General features: G+C 42.4%; 1 protein-coding gene across 5 annotated transcripts in view; it reads right to left on the minus strand.

Annotated features, from left to right (window-relative positions):
* Nucleotides 1–23,817, minus strand: part of LOC104131554 (methylenetetrahydrofolate dehydrogenase (NADP+ dependent) 2 like) — a 40,633-nt gene that overhangs the window by 7,625 nt on the left and 9,191 nt on the right. For 3 of the 5 annotated variants that reach the window (XR_004842755.1, XM_035900286.1, XM_035900290.1), the window contains exons 5-6: nucleotides 20,384–20,476; nucleotides 13,774–13,899 (exon numbers count right to left, since the gene is read on the minus strand). Coding sequence is in view for 4 of the 5 variants with exons in the window: in XM_035900286.1 (XP_035756179.1) it covers nucleotides 13,774–13,899; nucleotides 20,384–20,476 (219 nt within the window). In the remaining variant the exon portion in view is untranslated. The remainder of the gene's footprint in view (nucleotides 1–13,773; nucleotides 13,900–20,383; nucleotides 20,477–23,817) is intronic. The other 2 variants (XM_035900289.1, XM_035900288.1) reach the window with 1 other exon arrangement.

A 23,817-nucleotide genomic window follows, 5' to 3' on the forward strand; every position in this document is an offset into this window, starting at 1 on the left:
CATGTATTTCACATATAAATATACGAAACCCATCCATATAGTCTATGTATGGATGAATGTATCAAAACATCTATAGGAGGAATGTATCAAAAGATCTGTAACACTGCATCACCACAACAAATAACACACACACACAAAAGAATGGTTTGACTTGTTATGAGAAAAATAAAAAGCTTTTGGAACTACTAAAAAAAGCTTGTACAACATCCTGTGATGACTTACAATTGACAGAAGGTGATTTGTATGCATGTTTATGTTTTTTTTCAAGTACAAAGACATTAATAAGTATCACAGCTAAAATCCTTTCCTCCTTTACTGACCTGCCAAAACCTCAGTTCCAGATCGCACAGTTCTCCACAAGTAATGACATCGCTAGTACCTGAAGTAACATCAAGAACGCAGCTCGCAGGGTAAACACAGCGCTCTGGTCTCAGATGTTGGCAGGTAAATAGCTTGAGTTCACATTTCAGTCAGAAAAGAAAAAGAAGAGAGAGAGCTAGCACTCTGAAGAGGGCTGCGGAAGCTGCAATAGCCGAAAGCAAAACAGCAACAAAGAAAGAAACTACTGAGTAACAGTAATGAGAGGCATCACTGCAAGTTATGCTTGCTGTATTCTCACCTGCATGCATAAAGATTCACACCGAAGACAGCGAGAAACCAAGCACTAGTTACAAGTAACAGAAATGGCCAGCAGAAACACACATCATCTATCCCAGTTAGTCTTAAAATACCTTCTTCAAGTGATAACTGACTTTGGATAAACGACCCTTTAGCTGGTCAACGCTGAGCCTACCCCAGCTGAGTGGCAGCTATTACTTCAGAGAGGTTTGTCAGGCTCTGTGAAGAAAGCAGCTCATCTCACAAAGAAAACAAAATTCAACCGTGTCCAAGTGACAGGAGCATTATAGCAGCTACCATCAGAATAGATTTTGTTGGGGTTTTTTGGTTTGGGTTTGTTCTGGTTTGGTTGGGGTTTGGGTTTAGCGACAGATTAATAAAGACGAACAGAACAAAAAAGAAATACCTTCAGCGTTGTTTTTTGTCCAATTATTCCATAAGTCTGTGCTGAGGGATGTAACAGTAATAGCTGACTCTTCACTCAGTGCCCCCATTGCTGTGTAATGCAAATAGATGCTTACTGTAACAGAAAAGCTCAGTATATCTATTCAAGGTTCATTTCACCCAGGAAACACGCACCCACAACACGACTCCGATACCATGCAGCAATACAGTAACAATTCATGTGAAACATGCTTGCCTCAAACTTCCTTCCGCCACAGCATAATTAGGATTGTGGGGAAACAAACTATTGCTTGCCCATTTCCCAAATCCCTACCCATTCTGTTCTCCACTCCTTCACCCTCCGCGATTTACGACACAGGCACCTGTAATACACTGCCACGTTACACCTAGTTACCAGCCCAAGCAGCTTCTTTTCCAAGACTCTAGATTATACCCTATCAGTTAAAATTTCATCCAGGTTGAAAATCGCTGAAGTAATTCTGCTTCGCAACGTCTTCGCATGCTTCCCACCCCTACCACTTATTGCAGAAGGAGCGAATTATTGTTGAAGAAAGCCTCGTTTCTTACGACACCGAAAAGCCTCCTCCAAACCTACCTTTCAGCAAAATATAGATTAGCATTCCAAATGCCATGGCAAGCAGCTGCTTTAACACCTCCTCAACTCTTCTTTCCAGGTGGCTCACTTGCTCCGCTTATCTGTGCTCCCGTGTTTTCTCTTGCACTTATATGCCATGAAGCGTCACCTGCTGTTCTCACCAATCAAAAAAAGGTGCATCTGGCAACAACCTCAGCCCCCGGGGCAACCACACATTTATTTAGGAAACTGCTATTATCTAGCAATGAGATCAGGTTTTCTTTTGAAACCCTGGTTTCCTATTACCTGTGGGCACAATTGTGCATGCGAAGATACAGTTTTAAAGCGAGACCTGGTATCAGCCAAAGCAGATCAACGAAATGCAGAGGTGAGTAAAATGAAAGAACTGATCTTTCCTTCCCTCAGCAAAGCAGGTCTCATGTTACTTCCAGGAGGATAGTCGGCAGTCAGGATGCTACAATAGACTTGGGGGTCTAGGCACCAGCCCCTGCTTTGCTCGTCTTCTTTCCTTGGTCCTCCCCGTACCTCAGTTCCCTGCCATCCAGAAGAGGAACTGCGAGAACAGCTAGTGCCGAGATTAGGAAGTGATCACGCACAAAGATAATGGCTGACGTTCTCCACCAGTGACTGCCAGCAAGAGGCCTTTGATCACAGGCTCCGGAGAGCCCCAGGGTCATGCTAATCACTTTTCACACAGCCTTCTCGTGTGCACAACGCTCTGAAGCAAGGCAGGCCACCAGCCCTGCACAAGGGCTGGAGCTACACGGGGTCACGCAGGGCAGAAGTCGAAAGCTGGCAAAGCACAAGCACCAAGAAAACAGACTAAAAGAGCAAGTAAGCTGTTGCCTCCTCTTTTAGGCGATCCCTTCGTTACTCCTGCCACTATACTGCCGCAAATGCCCACCTCTACCTTATCAAAGTGGGTATGCATAATGAAAACAATCATGCTTTTTACGTAAGTGTTAGTAGGTCTCCAAGACGTACCCGTCATACACATTTCTTACACTAAACCACTCTCCACAGCCCCAAATGCTGTCCGACTTCTCTGGTCACAGGCAGCTTGGAACAAGTAGGACTGGTCTCTCTGAAGGGAACTTCAGTAGCCAAACATACCAGAGCACATCATCAGAAAGGCCCAGTTCAATACTGTACGCACACATCAGCAACCCGACTGCCACCCAAGGAGAGCTACGCACACCTCACCCCAGGGACAGCTTTCGCCTTCTCAACCGTGAGCTCCAAGCAACCATAACATTTCACAATTTTTATATTTTCAAAACCAAAAATCTTCTGGTAAATGCTCTAACAACTCCGGTCAGCTCAAGTTCTCCCTCTGTGCTGCACTCTTCTCAGTGATCTGTAGGATTAAATCTAACCACTTCACATGTTAAGGGAAAAACACAAACTAGTTATGCCCATTTTAATTACGCGTTCTCCCGCTCATGGACTGCATTCCAGGAGGCTTTTCCCTTCCTTCGCTATCCTGAATTGCTGCGTGCCTGCACACGGATCGAGTGCAGCTTGCGCACTGCCCGCATCGACAGGAGTGTTTATGCCTACCTGGGTAACCTCTGCTATCAGTCCGGAGCAGGGCTAAGTCTCATGAGCCTTGCTTTCGACACACATCTACACAATGGGAGCTTAATCCAGCTTGAATCCGGGAGGTTGCTTCGTCATTAGGCAATGCAGCCGGGCGCGGTAGGGCTGTGAGGAGGCTTCAGTGGATCGGGCCGTGCCTCGGTCCGCCACAGGGCGTTCATGCTAGGACTGGACTTGACCAGGTCTGGCACAGGAGCATGCTTTTTGGGTTGGTTAACAGGCCCTTCCCTTGGGATGCTCCTTCTGGATGTTCTCCCGGTGGAGAATACTCTCACAGATGTGTCTGGCAGCTCTGAAAATAGCATGCTAGTGAGTGAAACCTCAGTCTCACTGGATTTTCTGTAACGCTAACCTGTCCGCCATAGGTGAAAAGAGAAAAAGCTTAAGATGCACCATAAAGCGTTTGTAGGACATGAAAGAGGCAGACTCACTCAAGTGACATAAGCAAAAGGCCATAAACTGTCATTCTGCCAAAAAAAATGCAGAGATGATTATAGTTAAAGCAAAGAAAACAAACATGAATCTAGAACAGCAATGTAAACAGATGACATTTTGTCATTTAAAATTGATGACTGAACGTGCAAAAGACCTCCATTCGCCCCACTCTTAACACTCTGACAAAAAAAGGAAAACCACCCCCAAAACTGTATTAAAATTTGTCACCAAGACTAACGTAACAGTGAACAAGTTTTATTCCAGCTTAGCCAATGACAGGTTGATCAGTCTCAGTATTATCTCCATAGGAACTTTGATCCTCCTAACATTTATACTACTGCTTAAATTTAAACACATCATCAAGTGTCTGCATTATTTCACTATATATTTAGTAATGATTCTGTTCATCTCTTTTGTAAACACTGCATTAAACAAAACTCTCAGGACATCCATTACAAAAACAGTTATGCTCCATTTTTTTTTTTTTTTATTATAGTAAGGTCATTTTTTTTGTTTAACAGCAGCAGTATTTAGCCACAGTTTTTTGTAATTCTCCTTTCAAATTATCTATAGTCTCCTGGGAAACACCTAAGGCTTTTCATGAAAATAAATCAAAGTTATCCCAACAACTGAGATAAAAACACGGAGATACAAGTCCAAGGTGGCTCCCACCGACGTCAGCGGGGCCTGGGGTAGGCTCTCCATGCCAACAGTGCACACGCTCCATCCAACTGGTGTCTTAGCAGTAACTCCACTCCACCTTTGACACTGCATGAGACTATTCTAGATCCATCTCGGGACTAAAATTTTTTGAAATACAAACATACCGATCTTATTATCCCATATATAACTCTCTAAGCAGCAAGACATTGTAGCCAAGGTTTCACACAGCTGAACCTTTCATCATGGACTAAAAAAACCCCCTGTTCATGCAGTTTCAGCAAATCAAAGAATAACTAAACAGCTTAAAATTCCAACACAGGTATTTCATCAGGGATATGCTTTTGCTTTCCTCTTCTCCCCCCCATTATACGTAATGTACATACATAGTAGTTTTACGACATTCAACCTAATCTAAGTCCGATCCAGCCCAGTCATCTATTCAGGTTTTTTTTGTGGGATGAGGGTATTATGCACCAAAACATGTAATCAAACCAATCCAGACATGGAAAGAAAATAATTCTGGCTTCAATTCTAGCTACTCATTCATGCATACCTCTCACATATGTTGAAGGCCAGAATCTGACCAGCGTTCAAGTTCACTTGTCTGTTTTAATTACACACACTGGACGTTTGCATTCACATCAACAATACTGCCTGGCAGCTGAAACAGAAGCTTCGGTCTTTCACTCCTGTCTGTTTCAAGATTTCTCCTGCTACCAAATCACACCCAGAGTGCTTCATGACTTCAGAACCCAAGCCATATTTTTTAAAAGCTATCTAGCATGTTGCAGCTCAGGTTTTATACTGCTTGATCAAAACTGAAGGTCCAAAGCGCTTAAAACATCTCAGTAATTGCCCCCCGTCCCCAGAGACACAGCTATATTTGTAATTCATGCTTCATTCTGCATTTTCATGCGCATAATTGACCACCCACAACGCATCTGCATAGGCTGCATTCTCCAATTCACTTTTGCTCACGGTCAGTCAGTAGGAGGTAACACAAAGTACTTGAACATTTTGCAAACCATCAGGTTTAGCGTACTTTACATGAAAAAATAAATACAATGTAGAAATAAATATCTTTGTAGTAGAAAATAAGTGTTTTGTGTATCAATAAATAGAACAAATTGGATTCTTCTTCCAAGGTAGCCCGCTTGCTCTAGTAAAGGAGCTTTTTAGCAACTATGAGTGTGTTCTTCAGAAGCATTGCAACAGTCATAGGTCCCACCCCTCCTGGCACTGGAGTGATAAAGCCAGCCTTCTTCTTCACTTCTAAGAGAAAAGAGAAAAAGGGTTGACTAAGAATGTGACCAAAACCTTTTTTTTTTTCCTCCCCTTTAACTGCCCACATATGTCAACCTGGCCATGAGCATAAAGGGCTGCAACTTGGCAAGCAAAGGAGAATATGGGAAACGTTAAGGCAAAAAGTCTTATTACAGCCATGGTAGTGACAGAATACAGCCAGGACCGGGGCTGCAAGGTAGTTTTCTCCATCTGAATATTATTACCCAGGGGCTAATTCTGGGGCATGGTTCCGCAACCTGTTTGAGCTGATCTACCTGCAGCAGGCTGCCCTTTCCGCATAGGAGCGACACACACTCACGCAGCCTGTGGTCAGACAAATGGAAGTTAATCCCGCCAAATGCTTTCGATAAAGCACAGTTTTTGACTGTCTGACCTGGCTGACCAGCTGGCCCAGGAACACCTGGGTGACACCACGGTGACACCACAGCAGGACGACCCCGGGAGGGCAGCACGGACTTGCATCACCCCTATCTGCCAGCTGTGATACTGCACCTTCAACATCCAGGAGAGCTATGGAAGCTGGGGATCTCATTCTATAAGTAAGGAGATGACCCCCAACCTGTGTGCATCGCTGAGGAGCGGCACACAGAGCAGGAGCCTGCTGTAACTATCAAAATCAACAGCCCAGCGCCAGCAGCAGTTAGATCAGCTATTCAGCCTCTTTCCCCCACTCCGGCTTGCACCTTCTAACAAAGACTTTCTACGATCACAAAAGGGAACTTCAAACCGCAGAGAGAGAAAGTACAGTTTCCCGGTTCATTTGTTTTTCTGCTTCACAATACGGACAAAGAACGACACGAAAACGAGAGTTGTCTTCAAGCAAAAATAGATTCTAGTTGCAAAATCCCCTTTGCAACTTCAGCCATAAACACTCAGCTCCTCCAGAGAACACTTTTTTTTTTTTTAAACCAGCATTACTAAGGTGCCTATATTGACCTAGGATCCAGATCTTCCCAAGTCTCAGACAGAAAGGGAACTCTTACAGCTGAATTAGCTCCAACCACACACCACCTCAGACTACCCAAACGTAGTATACACCTTGAACGCTTGTGTTAGGAGGTACGGAAATTTTTTTTTAAGCATTTAAGTTAACACCCATCAAGTTAACCTCTTTGCATGAGGAATTAATGTAACGTAGCAACAAAACCTGACTCGATATTCTTATCTACTGTGCAAAATGCAATCAACTGGAATTGCAGGTTACTTGCAAAGGAGTTATATGCAACTGGCTGGGAATTCATTGCATGACAAACTAATGAGCAGTTATTTGCTAATAATGGTTAGTCTGAGCGGCGTATTACTAACTTGATTACTACAGAGGCTTTATTCCTCAAGCGCCACCACGAGAGGTTTTTTTGTTTGGTAGGTCGGGGTTTTTTTTGCTTGCTTAGAAATAATTTCTTGGGAACTCACAACCCACTTTCAAAAGCATTGTTTTTAAACAGGCACACACATACACAGGAGAAAACTGAGCAAGCATAACCCTGACACAAGCACGTACATTCCCACTGAAGTCGCTACAGAGCGGAATCTATACCCAGCTCCAGGAAGAGATGAATGGATGGAAAATGAGGCACCTTGATTTCGGAACAAACAAGATGATTTGCTGCTTCTTTAAAGTGTATTCATCTTGAATTTATGTGGTGCTTTAGTGTTGAGAATAATAAGGTCTCACAAAAAGAAATATTAGTAGAGAATCTGAAAAGCTGGATATTATTTCTTCTGGACGGAAGATCTATTAGATTTTAAGGGGGTGTAAGTGAAATAAAAAAACCACTCTGTGATCTCCCCAAGGCAGGGACCAAACGAGCATTTGCAGAAGTTAACGGCAAATATCTCACTGAACTGAAGAACAAAAGATTAAGCCTCACTGAGGACAGATGGTAATTACAACTGGAAGGGTTTTAATTACTCACTTGACAGCTACCATCCGATAAACTGTTAAAATATTTGGAAAGGTATAAACAAATTGCAACGTGGGGTTTTTTACATGTAAATTGTAACAAATGAACTAAGATGTCATTTGACAGCTATTCTTAATATTTGCAAACACAAATAACTTCTTTTTAATAGTTATAATATTGTGAACTACCTACGATGTGAGATTGGTGTTTATGGTTAATACAGTTACTACGAATTCCCAGATTCATCTTGTCATTACTGAAACGTACCCACATCTGAAGTAGACACAGTAATTAACAGAGAAAATATTTTAGGCATTTTTAATTGAACTAAGTATGTTTCCATGGCAATGTTACATACCTTTTTTTGTGGTATTATTCAAACTACTCCCATCTGACTTGCAAAGAGTTACAATCCACAACCGGACCGTGCCTTACCTAAAGAAAGCCTTCTAATGAACACCGTGTACGACATTCATTACCCTAGAGTTAGTAACCCCACTCAGCAGTAAACACAGAGCACGCTGTTTTCACAAGTTGTTGAGGAATTTCTCTCTCCACACTCTATCATTATGGCAATCCCTGTGGGTCACTGTGGCAGAAGACATATTTCATATCAGTTAGCATAAACCACCCGGATAGCTTGTTCACAAAAGCTGATCCAGATTTTTAAATGCGCAACAGGTGTCTGTGTTGGGGAAATTACCACCTGCTAAGTTTCCTTCTCTAAGAGTAAATACAGATACAGTGAATGACTTTTTCCAAGATGAATGCCAGCAACCCAAGGGAGAAAAATAACCTGGCCCTCAAAAAAGTAAAGAGATTTTCCTTTCCTCATGAAGCGCAGTAGGCCAAAGCACGGTTCACAGGCAGTGCTTCAGTGTGACTGATCTTGTGTCGACGAGTGCAGTGCTGCACCGTCGGTTCCTTCAGAAGGTCTTGTTTCTGCCTCTCAACAACAGCGTGACTTTGTCCCTAGCTTTAACTCTGCTTTCTCGAGATGCATGCTGTTCCGCGCGGCATTTCTCTGCCAATTTGGAAGATGTTGGTATGCAAGTTAGGTGCCTATGGGGGAGGAGCTGCTGTTTTGCAGCTTCGGTAGAACCTTAAAATCTTCCTTTGATTCTTCAGAAGAAATGAAATGTAGATTGTTTCCTTGAAAAACAGGATCCACTGCTTTGGAAACAGCCTTTCATTCCTAGGTTCCTTTAAAGCTAAGGACATCAGACACCTAACAGGGTTAATCACACAAACCGAGGGCAAGTCTCAACCTGAAGACAGGTCTGGGTCTTGTGCATCTGCATTAAGTGATGCAGAGTAATTCTTGCCTAAGCGCTGTTTCCCCAAAGCTTTATTAGTCCCTGTAAAGCTACTCTGGATCACTCCATCCCTGCAGCACTGCCTAAGTACGAATCACGTGCTCAGCAATCACAGTAGATATCCCATGTTCTGCTCTACACATTCTGGGTTTCTTCTCACTACGCACCACGGGATACCAACCAGCAAGCCTCTACCCATTTCTCGTAGTTCCTTCTTTTTCATGTTATCCCCGTTTCTCTGACTGCAGCTGTTTTAACAGCAATATAAAGGAAAACCAAGGAATTATGGCCCAGTACCGTAATTCTCATAGTGCATACATCTTTCCTCCTCCAGTATCTCTAGAAGCCAAGCAGCAGAGGCATCTTGGGCAGAAAAAAACAGCGTAAAATTGTGCACAAGAGCTTCTTTGCCTTCAGCTTAATTAGCACAGACAAGTGGATGGGATATCGCTGTAGCCCTAGGATAATAAGCAGCGGCAGCAGAAACACAAGCTATCAAAGACTACACAGACCCCCACACGACAAACCCTTCTGCGGAGGAGCACCTCGACTTGGCCAGCTAGCAGCTTACTGCCACCAGTTAGCCATCAGTCAGCCTAATGCTAACGTTCTTATTTATTTCTTGCACTAGTGGAGCATAACCACAGGCAATGCTTCCCCTGATTTTTGCAGGGCAGCAATTCTGTCATGAGATTACACAGACTGGACTTTTATTAATTGCAAGATTTATGGCAGGTCTTCAAAAATCAACCAAGAAATACACTAACAAAAGCTACAGCAAAGGCAGCCGGAACATCCGCATTCTATTTCACAACCGCTGTTTGGAAAAGCTGCACAGAGAGGTAATTTGGGAAGGTTTCTGTAATCTGAAGAGAAGCCTACAACCTGTAAGGTCACACAATGACTGCAAAGCAGCACCGAAAAACCATCAGAAGCGACTGCTGTCACAAAGCCTGGGTTTACTGCAAACTGAAGGCAAGATCCAACGGCAGGACCACCATTTCCATTAAGAAATTAGATTTGAAGATTATCCTGGTAAAAGTCTTGAACTACATGAACAAGTTTGCAGAAACTTGTCAACTTGCCCGGTTACTTTGTAGTCCTTAGTCCTGTAGCTGATAAGGACAGGATACATTTCCCTGGTTTTCATTCAACTGATTCTTTCTTTTTGGTGCACCTGGCCTATCCAGAAGCCATATGTCAAATCCGGTCCATTCTCCACCTTAATAGTATTCAGCATACCATTCCCTGGTTTCCCTGCATTCGCTACATAGTTATCACCCATTCAAACGAAATGCATAATACACGCCCACCACCCTTCACCATATCCATCATTTGTTGCTCTTTTCTGCTACCCTGTATTGGGAACCCCTCCTTGCTCCTCGTGGCACCGATTTCCCAGAATCTCTTTTACATTGCCTAGGCTGTGCAGAACAGAGGAGTCAGGAGAAGAATTGTCATTTATAAACCTCTCCACTGATACCACAACTACATCACCTACGGAAGTCTTACACAACGGATTTCCTTTCCGTAGAGGCATCCAATGAAGACTCAAAAACCAGCATTACTGTCTGCTTGTCAGTGATATGGGAGGAATCGTGAAGCAATATAGGCAGTGTTTAAAGAAAATCCCACTCGAGTTCTGTACACTTCGGTTTCAGGGGCATTTCCAGTTCCAGTTTCAAAGGTTACTACCCTGCTCGACCAGTCACTCCTGGAAACGGTGCTCCACCCAAAAAAGCCATTCCAGTTAAATGCTTTAAGTTGTTGCTTTATTTCGTGTTCCTGGTCCTTGTAGCCCTCCTCCCCCCTTAGCATTATTGCTGTGGCAACAAAAGCCCTATAAAACAGAGCCAAGTCCACCCACACATGCGTTACCCTGTTCATAGAAACAGGTCTTCCTTTCTGCGACTGAAACTCTCTGCCCAAAAGTAACTAAAATGGTGCTGGCAATAGTCTAAGGATGCCACCGCTTCTCCTCCTCCCTGTCACTTCACCCTCCCTCTCATGGCTCCCAGAAGCTACAAAACGCCCCCTCCCTGCACCATATATTTTGGCAAATTCTTAACGTATATAGCAGTACACTGAAAGTGCTGTGCTGGTTATATGTGGAGAGATGCACATGCAGTTTAAAATATCCTATGTACCTCAGCGCCTCGCAGTTGACCTCCACATGCACCGTGTTTTCTTGTCTTGTTCTTTTAGATACCTTGGAACTGCACAGTAAACTCTTCCGCACAAAAAAAAAGTCCCTTTTTTGATATGGATGCAGTCCAGAATGACAAAATAAAGAGGACATACGGGGATGGGGAAAACCACAAATACTCTTTAAAGACATTCCGTCTGGCCTGGGACTTTTACCCACAATAAATGGTTAAGCCTGACAAGCACAGATGCCATTACTACCAAGCTAACCATTATAGCAGCTGTAATAGTCATATGCACAAGTCTGATACTGCTAAATTTTTGTAAGCAAACTAAACTATCTCATTGCTCCTCCTCATCTACTGGAGTTTAAAGGACAGCCAAAGCGTGTTCCTCGCCTTCAGCATGTGCTCACACGTACCCCAGCACATGCCAGTGGTCAGTCCTCAGCCCACTGTGGGAAGCGCTGTCAAGGGCAGGGTCTCTGGCTGCAGGTGACTGCGTGCAGCTCTGTTGCCTACAGCAGAAGCAGACATGCCTCAAACGAAGGCAGATCTTAAAACAGATTTCAAAACCTAAAACCTCATTTTTTGAGCAGCTATTGAATTCTCTTGACATGTGGTAGGAGTTTTTTCCTCTGTGTATTTCTTACATTGAATTTAATAAGTAACACAAAAAAAAGAATAAGAGATGGCATCCTTTTGCTGTTAAAGAGATAAAAATAAACTTTAGCGTCTAACCTACCCCCTAGAAATTAGACGATGGCATCCAAGTATTGCTTGGATATGACAACTGCATCAAAAGTTTCCACCCATCTAATAAACTTCATTTCCACTGCGGGAGATTTTCAGTCCGATGACCTGGTGTAGTAAGCCACTTCCATCTATTTCTTATAAATCAAATTTTACCTCCGATTGCCCAGTTAAATCTCTGCTCTCCCCATAGCCACACATTTCTGCTTAAACAACTGGATGATGAAACAATAGATATTGGTGGGCTACATGATGTTAGACAGGTGTTGTACGTCATGCCAACCATTTATGTACCTGGCCTTAACTTGCAAAAATAATTTTCACTTAGGCTTAAATATAAATTCAGTCAAACAGAGGAAAAGGATAAAATAATTTGCTGCATGCATACACTAGCTTGTTCCATTTTCTAACTCCCAAACACTTGGCAAGGGTGATTTACTTTTTAGTATTTAGAACTGTATACACTAGGATGGGTTTTTTTGTTGTTAGACTTTTAGTGAAACTTTCACCGATACCAATGAGCCAACAACAATTTCCCTTTGGCAATGCACAGTGAAATGCTACTTGCAACTGTAGTGGCATAATCCAAGTTGAAGTTCCTCCCTCTCTTTTGGATCTTCCCTCCCCCCAGGTCAAATCCTGAGAACAACCCACAGCAGACATGACGAGACATATACAGTGCATTGCTGAAACTCTGAATCACAGCCTTGCCATTGAATCTACACCTCTATTACATTCAGAAGGTCTCACGTTTAAAAGAAAAACAAACAGAAAGGATACAATTTCATGTTTCTCAGAGTAATAGCTTTTTTCCTCCCATATCCGCTAAAGCAAACAAAAAATCTTGAAAATTCTCTGTACTTCAGTTCAGAAAACAGAAAATACAACCTTTCACTTGTGATAGTACAAAGCAGGATAACAAAACGAAAAAATTGAAATTGCACTGTAAAAGCATTTTTCTACTGGAGCTCTATTGTACACAACGGCTTAGCGACCCTCGCGCAGGTATAGCATTTTTCTACTGGAGCTCTACTGTACACAGGCAGATGTACACAACGGCTTAGCGACCCTCGCGCAGGTACTTTCATTGACTTTAACGGACAGGTATCAGGTATGACGAGTAAAAGCAGCAGGAACTAAAGGAGTGATGTAATTACAAATACGTACAGCTGGCTAGAAACATTCTGAATATAATTAAGCTTTGAGACATTATGCCAGCCAAGATGTTAATAACCGTCAAAAGACCTGTGGGTGATTTTCATACTTATCAAAATAAGGAACTGTTGAGAACCATTAATAATGTGGGTAAATGCTGTCTAAGCTTCCCACACTCAACTCTGCCAATAAGCTTTAATTTTCAACTGCAACAATCCTGCTATTCCAGTCTGGAGCTCCTCCAGAGCAGAGATATTTAATCAAGTTACATTGTGAACTTGCTCTGCAACACATTAAACATAAAAAGATCAATATGTAACACCAATTTTTGTCTGTCAGGCTTGCCTGGACCAAGATTTTCAATGGCTTAAGATGAAGCCACATTAAACCTTCGCATAAAGGATACTTGTAAAGCAGAAATTAACAGTTTCACATTCAAGCATCGAGTGAGAGCGTAAAAGGAGGCTTGAGAAGCTGTGCTGTAATAATATTTGCTGTGAACCGTGGGAGACCCTATACTTGTGAAAGAGCTGAAACGGTTTTTATTCCTTATTCTTGAAACGCTTCACAGACCCAAAGGATTTAAGAAACCTAGAGACAAGCGTCTTCTGCCACCAAACTGCCCTAAGAGCCTATCTGCATCTCTTAAAGGTTGCTGGTATGGTGCAATTACAAGTAACACTTCCTCCCTTAAATAACATACTGTTAACAGCAGATACATGAACATGCGGTTTGTTTTCTTATTTAAGTAAAAAAGAAAAAAAATCCTGCAACTGTTGTCTCATTTGAGACATTGGCTATTCGAAGCATTTATCATCAATGAATCCTGCAAACTTCAATATATTTATCCAACAGATTCACATCAAGAGTGTTTCACTGACCTTCAAAGTCCACATCCCCAACTAATTTGGTCTTTCCTGTAAGAGGATCGTGGATATGGTTGATGCCTACATCAATCACAGCTGCCCCTTCTTTGACCATATCGGCTGTAATCAACTTTGGGATACCTGGAATCATCAAGACATATTTGATTAACATGGCCAGGTAGTCTTAGGTCATCAGTTTCAAATCATATCGGGGGTGTGCATGCATGTGTATGTATGCACAAAGAAGATGGCAATTCTTTCGCTTGAATTTTTCTTGATACATCACATAGAGAAAACGGTTATTCCTCGGTTCACATGGTTTATAATTACGAGAATAAAAGGTGATATTTCTTCATTTTGACTAAATATTTTCAGCTAAACCTGCGGTCAGAGACTTAGTCAACATGATTTCAAGGAAGGAAGTACTTGCTGGTTTGTGGCATTAAGTCCCTTTAATAGCATTTCTAGAGAAAAGCTGGATGATAAAGATGCTCTGCGAGCCACTAGGAACCATTAGTGTTGTCAGAGGTCTGCTGGTGCAGAAGCGCTGCCAACTGCTGAAGCAAGCCATCTACGTTACCTCCACAGCATTTTCTTTCATCTTTGCTTTTTAGTATCTGTATTGGGTTTGTGTTACTCTTGACTTCTCTGATTTCTCGTGTACTTAATTTGTTAGCTGCATGGCATTTCAAGCAGGTTCTTCAATAATGAACATGAACTACATCAAATAATACTGCTACAAAAAAAAAAAAAAAGAAATGCTAGCATGGTGAGATAATCTGATCTATGCTGCCACCTTATTTTTGACTCCTGTCATTTACAAGCAATGCATAGACAAGAACAAATAAACCAGCCAGCTCAGATCTACCCATAGTAAACAGCATCAGCTCAGTCTTTAGGAGAGAAGTAACTGCTTTTCAAGTAAAACTTTCTCCACCTGATCTTCTCCTAAGTGAGCAAGAACAACATACTGGATGGAAAACCAGTTGGGTAATTGTACCCAGGTAAGAGGCTCCAATGGTACTTCATGAAAATGGAAGCATGTGCGGAGGGATTACCAGAAGGGCCAGGTGTTTGTTTATAATGCCACTAGCACAACAGTAGAGAACACTTACTATTTAGTAGTGTCACAAGGTGTAGATGACACAAAACTACAAAGAACTTTATAAACAGATTAGCTTAGATTTCAAGTGCCACTGGAAAAAAAGAGCAAGGCATCAAAAAACATTTGACGACCAACAGGAAGGAGAGACACCACATTTACATAGAAATAATTACCCCTCACAAAGGCAAAAAAGCAAATAACTGGTTAGGCAGTTATTTTTCAGAGAAAGAATTTGAGATTAATTCAACCGAACACAGACAGACACAATTATGCTACTGCAAGACACACATAAAAACCCTAATCTCTTCAACATATGACATCAGCTGGGATACCGTATTCTCTCTGTGGGTGCTAGACTTCTCTGATCTGTCTGTTCACATCTCTATAAAACCCGAGAACAATGAGGACGATGAAGAAACCACAAAGAATTAATCTTTTAGATCTCATGACCGCCTTCAAGGATATTAACAACTTTTGGCACAAGAAGAGGAACTAAGCTTTTTGCCACATCCATAACCAACGTGACACAAAATAATAGAATTAAGTGTGTCCCCTTGCTGCACCGTCCAGAACTTTTTAACCACAAGAACAAATGAACGTCGAAGCAAGTAGTCCGAGGAGAGAATAAGAAGGTATCTATCCTCAGAGATCTGACAAAGACGATGGAAACAGCATGCACAAAACAGCACTTTTGGTGCGCTATAGTATGGACTAGATGGGCTTCCAAAAGACCATGCTCACCCTGCTTTTTTTACCCTTTCCACGTAGGCATAGCAAAGGGGAACCAGGAACACCTTCCACATTCAAATATTAGTGACACACAGAAGACACCTTTCTGTCTCTTGCACTGCTTAGATCATGAAGTCATTGACACTTGGCAAACACATTCACCAAAATTTGTTCAAGGGCAACCTGAGACTGAATCTGGGACAGCTGGGGCTTCCCTATGTCGGTTTCTACTACTGCTACAGAAAAGAGCAAAACAAACACGCACACCAGAAGTCGGGCAATGGGATTGGCTTTAGTTTGAGAAACATACTCAAAAAATGAGTTATTGTAACTGTGTTACCAGTAACCCCAGTGCATGACAGTGACCTTTCACTGGGAAGCTTCTAAAAACACCGTGTCCTGCTCTTTATAGCAAACGAGGAGACTGCCCCACTTGACCAGAGAGGGCCTGGCCTCAGGACTACCTTCACCATCTCTCAGCAGGCTACATCTGTGTGGCATCCCGGGACAGGATTTTTTTGCTATTAAGAAACTTCAGCAAAAACAGAGCACTGCAACTAAGTGCCTCAGCTCTTTCATATGCACCATATTTCTTCAGCACATTTAAATGTAAAACATGTTGATATTCATCATTAACATGTTCGACAGTCAGGACCCAGAAAACCTAAAACGTCCAGATAAAGAGCTGAGTCAATGGCTATATGTTTCCAGTTAGTGCAGTTGAACTATCCATTTACATAGCAACAGATACCAAAGCAGTTATTTAGGTATTGAAATAAGCCAAGTACAAAAATGACAACATACAAAACCCAACCTGAGTCCTACTGAAGGTGGTGGCAAAACACCATTTTCTAAGGGAGTAGTCTCGGACAGTAAATGTCTTCCACCTTGCAAAGATGACTGCCGCATGGGATTTCAAGTTGCGGGTAGCACCACGCGTTTACTTCGAAGAGATCGATCTCGTCTAGATTCCCCTACGTACCAAAGCTAGAGCAAAGACTTCTACGGCATGCCAACAGCTCCACTGGATGCACAGAAAAGACCTCCCTTTCAAGAACAGGAGTTCAGTAGGATCCCTCTTTGCAGACAGCCATTTTAATTACAGGAAAGGCTATTTTACAGCAAACATACTAGCATGGCTTTACAAACAACAGCACCGTGTGTGACCAGACAGCTGAAAGTTTATGCCTGGACAGTCACAGCAAATGAAGCGCCTCCTGGAATGGTAAAACAAAGCAATATCTGAGACCAAAGTCACAGCATGCTCTAAAAGAGCCAAGAATATCAAGTCCTTACACATCATCTGCATTAGCCTATCGTACCTTAATTGCAACGGCGGCAACCTTTTCTTTGTAATCACTTTAAATGACCTCCTAAATTCCTTTCCTACCATGCAACTTCCAACTCTGAGTGACGGCAAATGCCAGCTTTAGAATTAAAATTCACCTTGCTGCTTGAGCAATTCCATCCGTTCTATGTTCTGTGAGGAATGTTCATCCTCTTAATAGAGTATCTCCAAAGGGGGAGTCTAATCTCCCCTCTCCCCACCCAAGCAGCTTTGTCTCAAAGGGAGAGAAGAAAAAAAAAAGGTAAAGAAAGCAAATCCATATGGTTTAAGACTGTTGTTTTACTGGAGGCAAGCACTGGTACGCAAGGGCTTGGGCCTCATGTAAGGCGCTGGATCATATCCAGTTTGTCATTTAGATACAGGCAACACAAGAACCTTCTTTGCTCTCCACTTCTCACTCCCCCATGGGACACAAGCCTGAAACTCTGCTTCTGATGTTGAGCAAGCCAAGACCTCAAATTCTTTCCTATGCCATTTGATAACATCTGGCTGCGTCTACTTCATCACACTCTTACGCAATCAATTGCAAGCTGACTGGTAATTGGATAATGCCTCAGCCTTATGGGGGTAAATGATCTGTGTGTGATAGGGATGGAAGCGTATTAACGGAAGCTGCACAGTTACACCCTTTGTAAAATGGTTTGATAATAGGCCAAATACTTAATAGCAACAAATAAACTAACCCCCAAACCAAATGAGCAGATCTATTTACTTAAGCCTACTTTACATACCAAGCGGGAAGAGATAAGCCTTAGAGCAGCTATTCCTAAAATGCACTGACTGAAGAAGGTAGGAAATATCTTTCATTGGTAGTTTTTGTAAAAAAAGATGAATCGTGGTTTAAACAGAAGACAAAGCCCTACCTAATCCCAGCTTAGGTACAAGGACTATGAAATTGCAACTCCTGAGAAAGCTAACCAGCCACTATCTGAATAAAAGGGTCTGACCAATCTGCAATTCTTATGCAAGAGGACCACAGAACATATCCCAAGGGACAGCGCAAGTAGCCCCAGAAGAATTTTACCTGGCATTTGGCAGCCCTGTTCCTTCTCCTCTTTAACCCCTCTCCAAACCTAGCAGGCAGATGAGTCTTCTTGCACAAGGCAGACTCCAAAGCCAAGGCAGCACAAGCAGCAGGTTGACTAGTCAAAGACTGCCTACACCACCGCCCCAGAAGTACTGCGGTGACTATACAAGCACCACAGGTAAAGATGCACTTACTCTTCTACTACGGGTCTGGGCCGACAGCAATAAGAACAGATTCTGTGGTATGTCTGCGTGGACAAGGATAGCGGGCAAAGACAGGAACGGCTATGGTGGAATGCAAAGTGCTGGGTGCGCTTCGGAGGAAACATGACGCTTTGGTTAGAAACGCAAGAGCTGCGTGGTATTGGAAGAGTTGAGGAAGCTCCACCTGGAAGCAGAGACACAGATTTTAGGGAGCGGTAGGCTGGACAAGAGCAGCATTGTCGGAACTTATGATGCAAGGAGTTGGGAGGGGATGAGAGGGAAGCAATAAACTGCGTGGATAGTTACCGTCAAAGAACGCAGGAAAGCCGGGGTCCCAAGGCTGGGGACAAATGAGACACAACAGATAAAAATGGGTATTCTCAAACTCAGGAGTAATAAGCACCTGATTTGAAGCGTTACGAAAGCCACGAATGCAAGTGAACAGAAAACCCCTCAGAGATAGAGTACCACATCAGAATGAACAGACTCACTGCAACAAGTCACCAAACCGGGAGCCAGAATGTAGATGGCTCTTCTCCAAGTATTACACGGGAAGAGGAGAATGAGAACAGGAATCTTGCTCTCCTATGCAGACACACACAAAAAGCTGTTTTCCACTGGTGCATCTTGCACAGTGGCCTATGGCAGCAGCTGTTTCTACCTGGCCAGGTAGAAGTTACCTTTTTTGCAACACTCACCGAACGGGTCACACATTTCTGGGGAATGCGTGATCCCAAACGTACAGTGTACGCAGTTCTTAAGTAACACGAGGAACCTTGGAGGGATTCCACCTTTCTGAAGTGTAACCTTCCCCAGAACATCCGCTGGGGCAGGGCAGCATACCATTTGCACAATCTAGCCCTAGGTTTTTTTCATCATTCCAAGTATATCTCATGTTGTGTAAGGAGCGTTGTATCACGCTCCTGTTACAAATGACAAGCAAAATAATGTGAAGAAAAGGCACAGCTGAATTGCTACTGAACCGTTTAACTACAAGCATAAAGTGATGACAAACTATGTTCAGCATAGAAATCAGAAGCTACGATTGAATTGTAAGCAGTGAATTTGGATGAAAGTTACCAGTTTATTTCCACTTAACACACACATTCGTATCTTTCATTCACAGCGCGTGAATTCTGGTCAGGCCCACAGTTGAGTAATCGCATGTGGGAGAACTGAGCTGTTTCTCGTTCCTGACCTGACATGAGAAAGAGATAGTGCAGTTAAGCCCTGAGGCAAAGGACATCTCACTTCAACAGGAAATGATGAGCTTTAGACAGGTTCCTATCTGTCTTCATCTCGAAAATAAGTAAGCAAGACTTAGGTCTTGAGGATGACAAAGAGGGAGGAAGGGAGGAGAAAAAAGGAAACAATCCTCTTGCAGTCCTCCCAAATGGTATGAGAGAAGGAGGATATCCTGAGCTGCGAAGGGACACAGAATTTTACCAAGTTTTTTACTAAGTTGGATTGTTCGGTTTGGGTTTTTTGAATTACTTTCTATTTCTATTTATAATACCCGTAACAAAAACCAGAGGTTGCTCAGAAGCAGAGTTCTGCTTGTTTCCTTGTTCTAGACTAGCCAAACTGCAAGTATTTCACTCTACGTTGCTTTAAGAATATAGGCTATGATCTTTCAGACCCCCTCCTCTATGCAATTACCATTCTCTTCCTCTTTACGCGACAACTGTAAAAGAAAAAAATGTAATAAAAATTCCACCATGAATAACCGATGTTACCAAAACTACCAGTTCATTTGGCAAGGTTGCCCTTAATTCTGACAGCGAGGGAACGATACCATTGTTTTATGAATGCAGCCTCCAGCTGATTTAAAGAAACCCTCCTGTCAAAATTCAAGTGACTCATGGTTTTTGAACTGCACAGAGAATGTTTTAATTTACATAATTATACCTGTATAAACTATGCACTGACTAGTTCCCAATCTTGAGTTCACTCTAAAGTCTCCCTAAGGGAAAGGTGTCACATGTGACGAGAAACAGTTTATGAGTCTGCAGATGTGAAGGGCAAGAACAAAGAGCCAAATCACTTGCCCTTCTTACAACAAGAATTCCTACTCACTGCAACACCCTCAGCAAACACGAGCACCAATTATTTGGTGAAACGTGAAATAGCTAGCAGTGCCACCAACACAGACACCAAAGGCTACTTTAGGTTTTAAACACTGTGATTGGAGTATTAACAACAACTAGGATTACCTGCAGCGACTATTACGATGTCAGCGAGTTGCGTATGGATCTTGAGCTGCTCTTTTGGTGTGTATCTGTGAGTAATGGTCACTGTAGCATCACCTGAAATATAAGAGATTATCAGTTAACAGCCACATGTAAAATGCACGTATACCATTTACTTTCTGGAGCAAATAACTTAGTTTGGTACGTTAAGAACAGTACAGACGACCATCAGATTTGTCTTGGGATGCATCATTTATATCAGCGTAGGCAGAACGCTCAAAACGCTTGCTGTTCACACACATGAAAAAGCATTGTTTCTTAAAAATTCTCACGGGATGAACTCATTTATACACTGTGGACTAACTTATTCCTTCATCAGCTTTATTACGTTTAGCAGAATTACACAGGGCAAACCCAGCATGGAATCCAGTATCTATCTTATTAAGGACAGTTTGTATCATGTGCCATAAGACTCTGTCACAACCTAAAGCTTCCAGTACGAGATCACCATGTTTGGACCTCTGTCCTCGACCACATCTGTCATTCATCTGTCCTAACACACCCTAGATGCTTCCCTTGACATTCTGTTGTATAAACAGGAGGGAAGACCAGCCGTGACTGTACCTGAGACCCAACTTCTTAATAGCCTTTCCCTCGAGTCAAAGTTTAGTCTTTGGCCCGTGTTTTTGGAAGATTTTCAGTGCTCAAGGAATAATTGGTAATTCAAGTTCAGTGAAGTGGCACCATTTCTTACTGATATTGCCTCTCTCAAGAATTAACGCAGCTGATAATCTGGCCAACAACAGATGACAACTGAGGCTCTTCTCTTTGTAGGGCCTGACTGCGTAGGGAAGGAGTCTAGTAGCTATGACAGCAGGGACTCTCCTGGGCCAAGGGTCTTTGCTTAGAAACCCTGTCAACCAATAACTAACTGCATGCAAGGATCACGCAGCAAAATCCCTCTCTTGACTGAACGCGACCAGATTTCATCAAGGAGAGGCGTTCTTGAACATACATGCGGAACACAATCAACATCAGCATCAGTATTTACAAAATTCCAACTGGACGGATCTGAGAAGGTTTATCACCATAACCAATCAAGGAATGCGTATATTTTTCCACACACACTCAAAGCATTCCACATCATCATTTTATGTAGCCCAAATGCAAGAACAGGAATGGACTGCACAAAAAGGCGCTCCGATTTTTGCGGATCTCCTATCATCTCTTGTATCTCCTGGTAAAACAAAACCAGCTGAACACTTACTTCACACCAGAGTAGGAAGTGTTTGAAGTTATCGCAAAGAGAAGCACACATGCTTTTGGGCAAACTCAAAAGGTCTGTGGCCTGCTCCTGCATGTATCTACATTTCCTGGCAAGAAGCTACAAATAAACCCTCCTACTAAGACTTGAAAAACTTTGTGCTGTTCCACGGAGATACTGAGGAAGGACCACTACACACAAAAGGAATTGTCATGGGGACAGGAACTGAAGTCTCACACTGCGTCCAAAAGCAAGTGTGGTGGTGCCTCAAGAACTGCAAAAGAAAATAGCGAAGATAACCGCTATCAAAGGAGATTCCTCGCAACACTCTCCCCGTCAACTATTTGTGCTGCACAGTCTTCGGGTGTTACATCCCCCCATCTCCACCTTCCACTCATCAGAGACTCCCTAAGCCACATTACTAACCATTAAACTAAAAGTTTTTGCCATCTCAGATGTTATCACCACATCTGTTTCCTCTGGAATGTGTCTGACTGATAATCTGTGGCTCTCATCTCATTAACTCTCTTCCTCAAGCATCTCATTTTCAACCTGTCTGTGCTCTGACTTCTCGGCTCTTCCCCCTCATCTTTGATCCCTCTTCTCCTTCAGTCTACATAGCGCATACTGTCTCCTCAAAGAGCAGGAGATCAAGACATTTTCAGATAGCGAGTACAGAAGAGTACCGATGCGCATAAGCAATTCCACAAAATAAGGGGAATTGCCAGAAGTTGAAGTCTCTCATCAACTTTCTATAACGTCTCATGAATTTAAGCGCATAAAGAGCTTCGACAACTAATTATCTTAAAAACATCTCTGCAGTAACCCTTCTTGTGATAGCAACATCCCAGCCAGAACATTAAAGCCTGCATGTCAAGATTCCTCCAGCTTTCTTCCTTGAATACCTTTGGGATAATGCAACAACAACCCATACAGACAAAACAATTGGAACAGGACCGAAATATTACTCATGGATACTCCCCATTTTGGTAGTCTAAAGCAGCATGTCTCTCGCTGCCGATTCATTTGTATGCAGGCCATGCACATTCTCTTTTGAGTGAGCAGCATACAGGCTGTAGAGAGGGTCAGAGTTTTCCTTCTTCGGATGCCTTATTCTCCAAACATATTAACAGGAAATCGCTTCGCCCCCTGCAGAACAACCTTGCCTGCTCTTTGATGTGACACACTTTCCTTTTCCTGGCTAATGCTCTATCACTCACACTAAAACTTAGGGTTTCTCTGAAGGGCCATCCTTCACTCCAGAAAGGCAAATCGACTTATCCGTGGATTATGGAAAGAAAGGCTTGAATAAACTAATACCCATTTTAAGCAAAACAAGGAGCCCAAAATCACAATCATTACTTCTGGAGGAAAATAAATAAATATATATATATATAAAAAATTATATTCTTTTAACCCACTGTACTCGGCAGAGAGGCTGAGAAAAACCGATGGATAAAATCCCAAGTTACAAATATTCACACCTTCTGAGAAAAAAAAAATCAGTGCAATTTTCCCTTCAAGGTTTTAGTGCAGAAAGTGTCTGTAATCAGCTCCTGAAACCAAGCAATTGCTCTCACTGCCAAAAACAAAAGGAGAAAAAGGAAGAAAAAAAAGCCCCTACCTTCAGAATAGCAGTCCAAAAGCTTACAGACACCTCAGAAAGGGTAGGTTTCCCATTTATTTGGTATCATGCCAAAACAGAAAATTAACAACTACTTTTACACTGCTACTTCTGCTGAAAAAAGAGGAATATATTTAGCAATTAAGGTTCCACATGGTATTCCTGAATGCATTCACTAGCTTATAAAATAGTCTCTTCCCGCCAACACAAAACACCATTTGTTTTGCAAGGGTTCAGATAGTTTTCCCATCTGATCAGATATTGCCACCTGCAGGACATTATGGTTCCTACATACAAAACCTCACAGATGAAGACTGACCCCAGCTTTTCAGTCTTGTTCCTAATCCATAAAAAACCCAACTAAAACCTACAACAAAAACGAAGAAAAAAAATAGAATCACACATGCACCTTGCATCACTTCTCAATAAAAACTGTTTAATCAAATCAGCCCAATCGCTGATAAAACTCCTATCCTGACCGATAACCTGATAGAGTTCTTTTTCAGCACTTAACTCTAGGTCTTGACTGGTCCCCACCCCCCTGAAATAAAAAAAAAAAAAAAAAAAAAA

This window comes from Egretta garzetta, unplaced genomic scaffold (genome assembly GCF_000687185.1).
Source record: "Egretta garzetta isolate BGI_Z169 unplaced genomic scaffold, ASM68718v1 scaffold378, whole genome shotgun sequence".
NCBI lineage: Eukaryota > Metazoa > Chordata > Aves > Pelecaniformes > Ardeidae > Egretta > Egretta garzetta.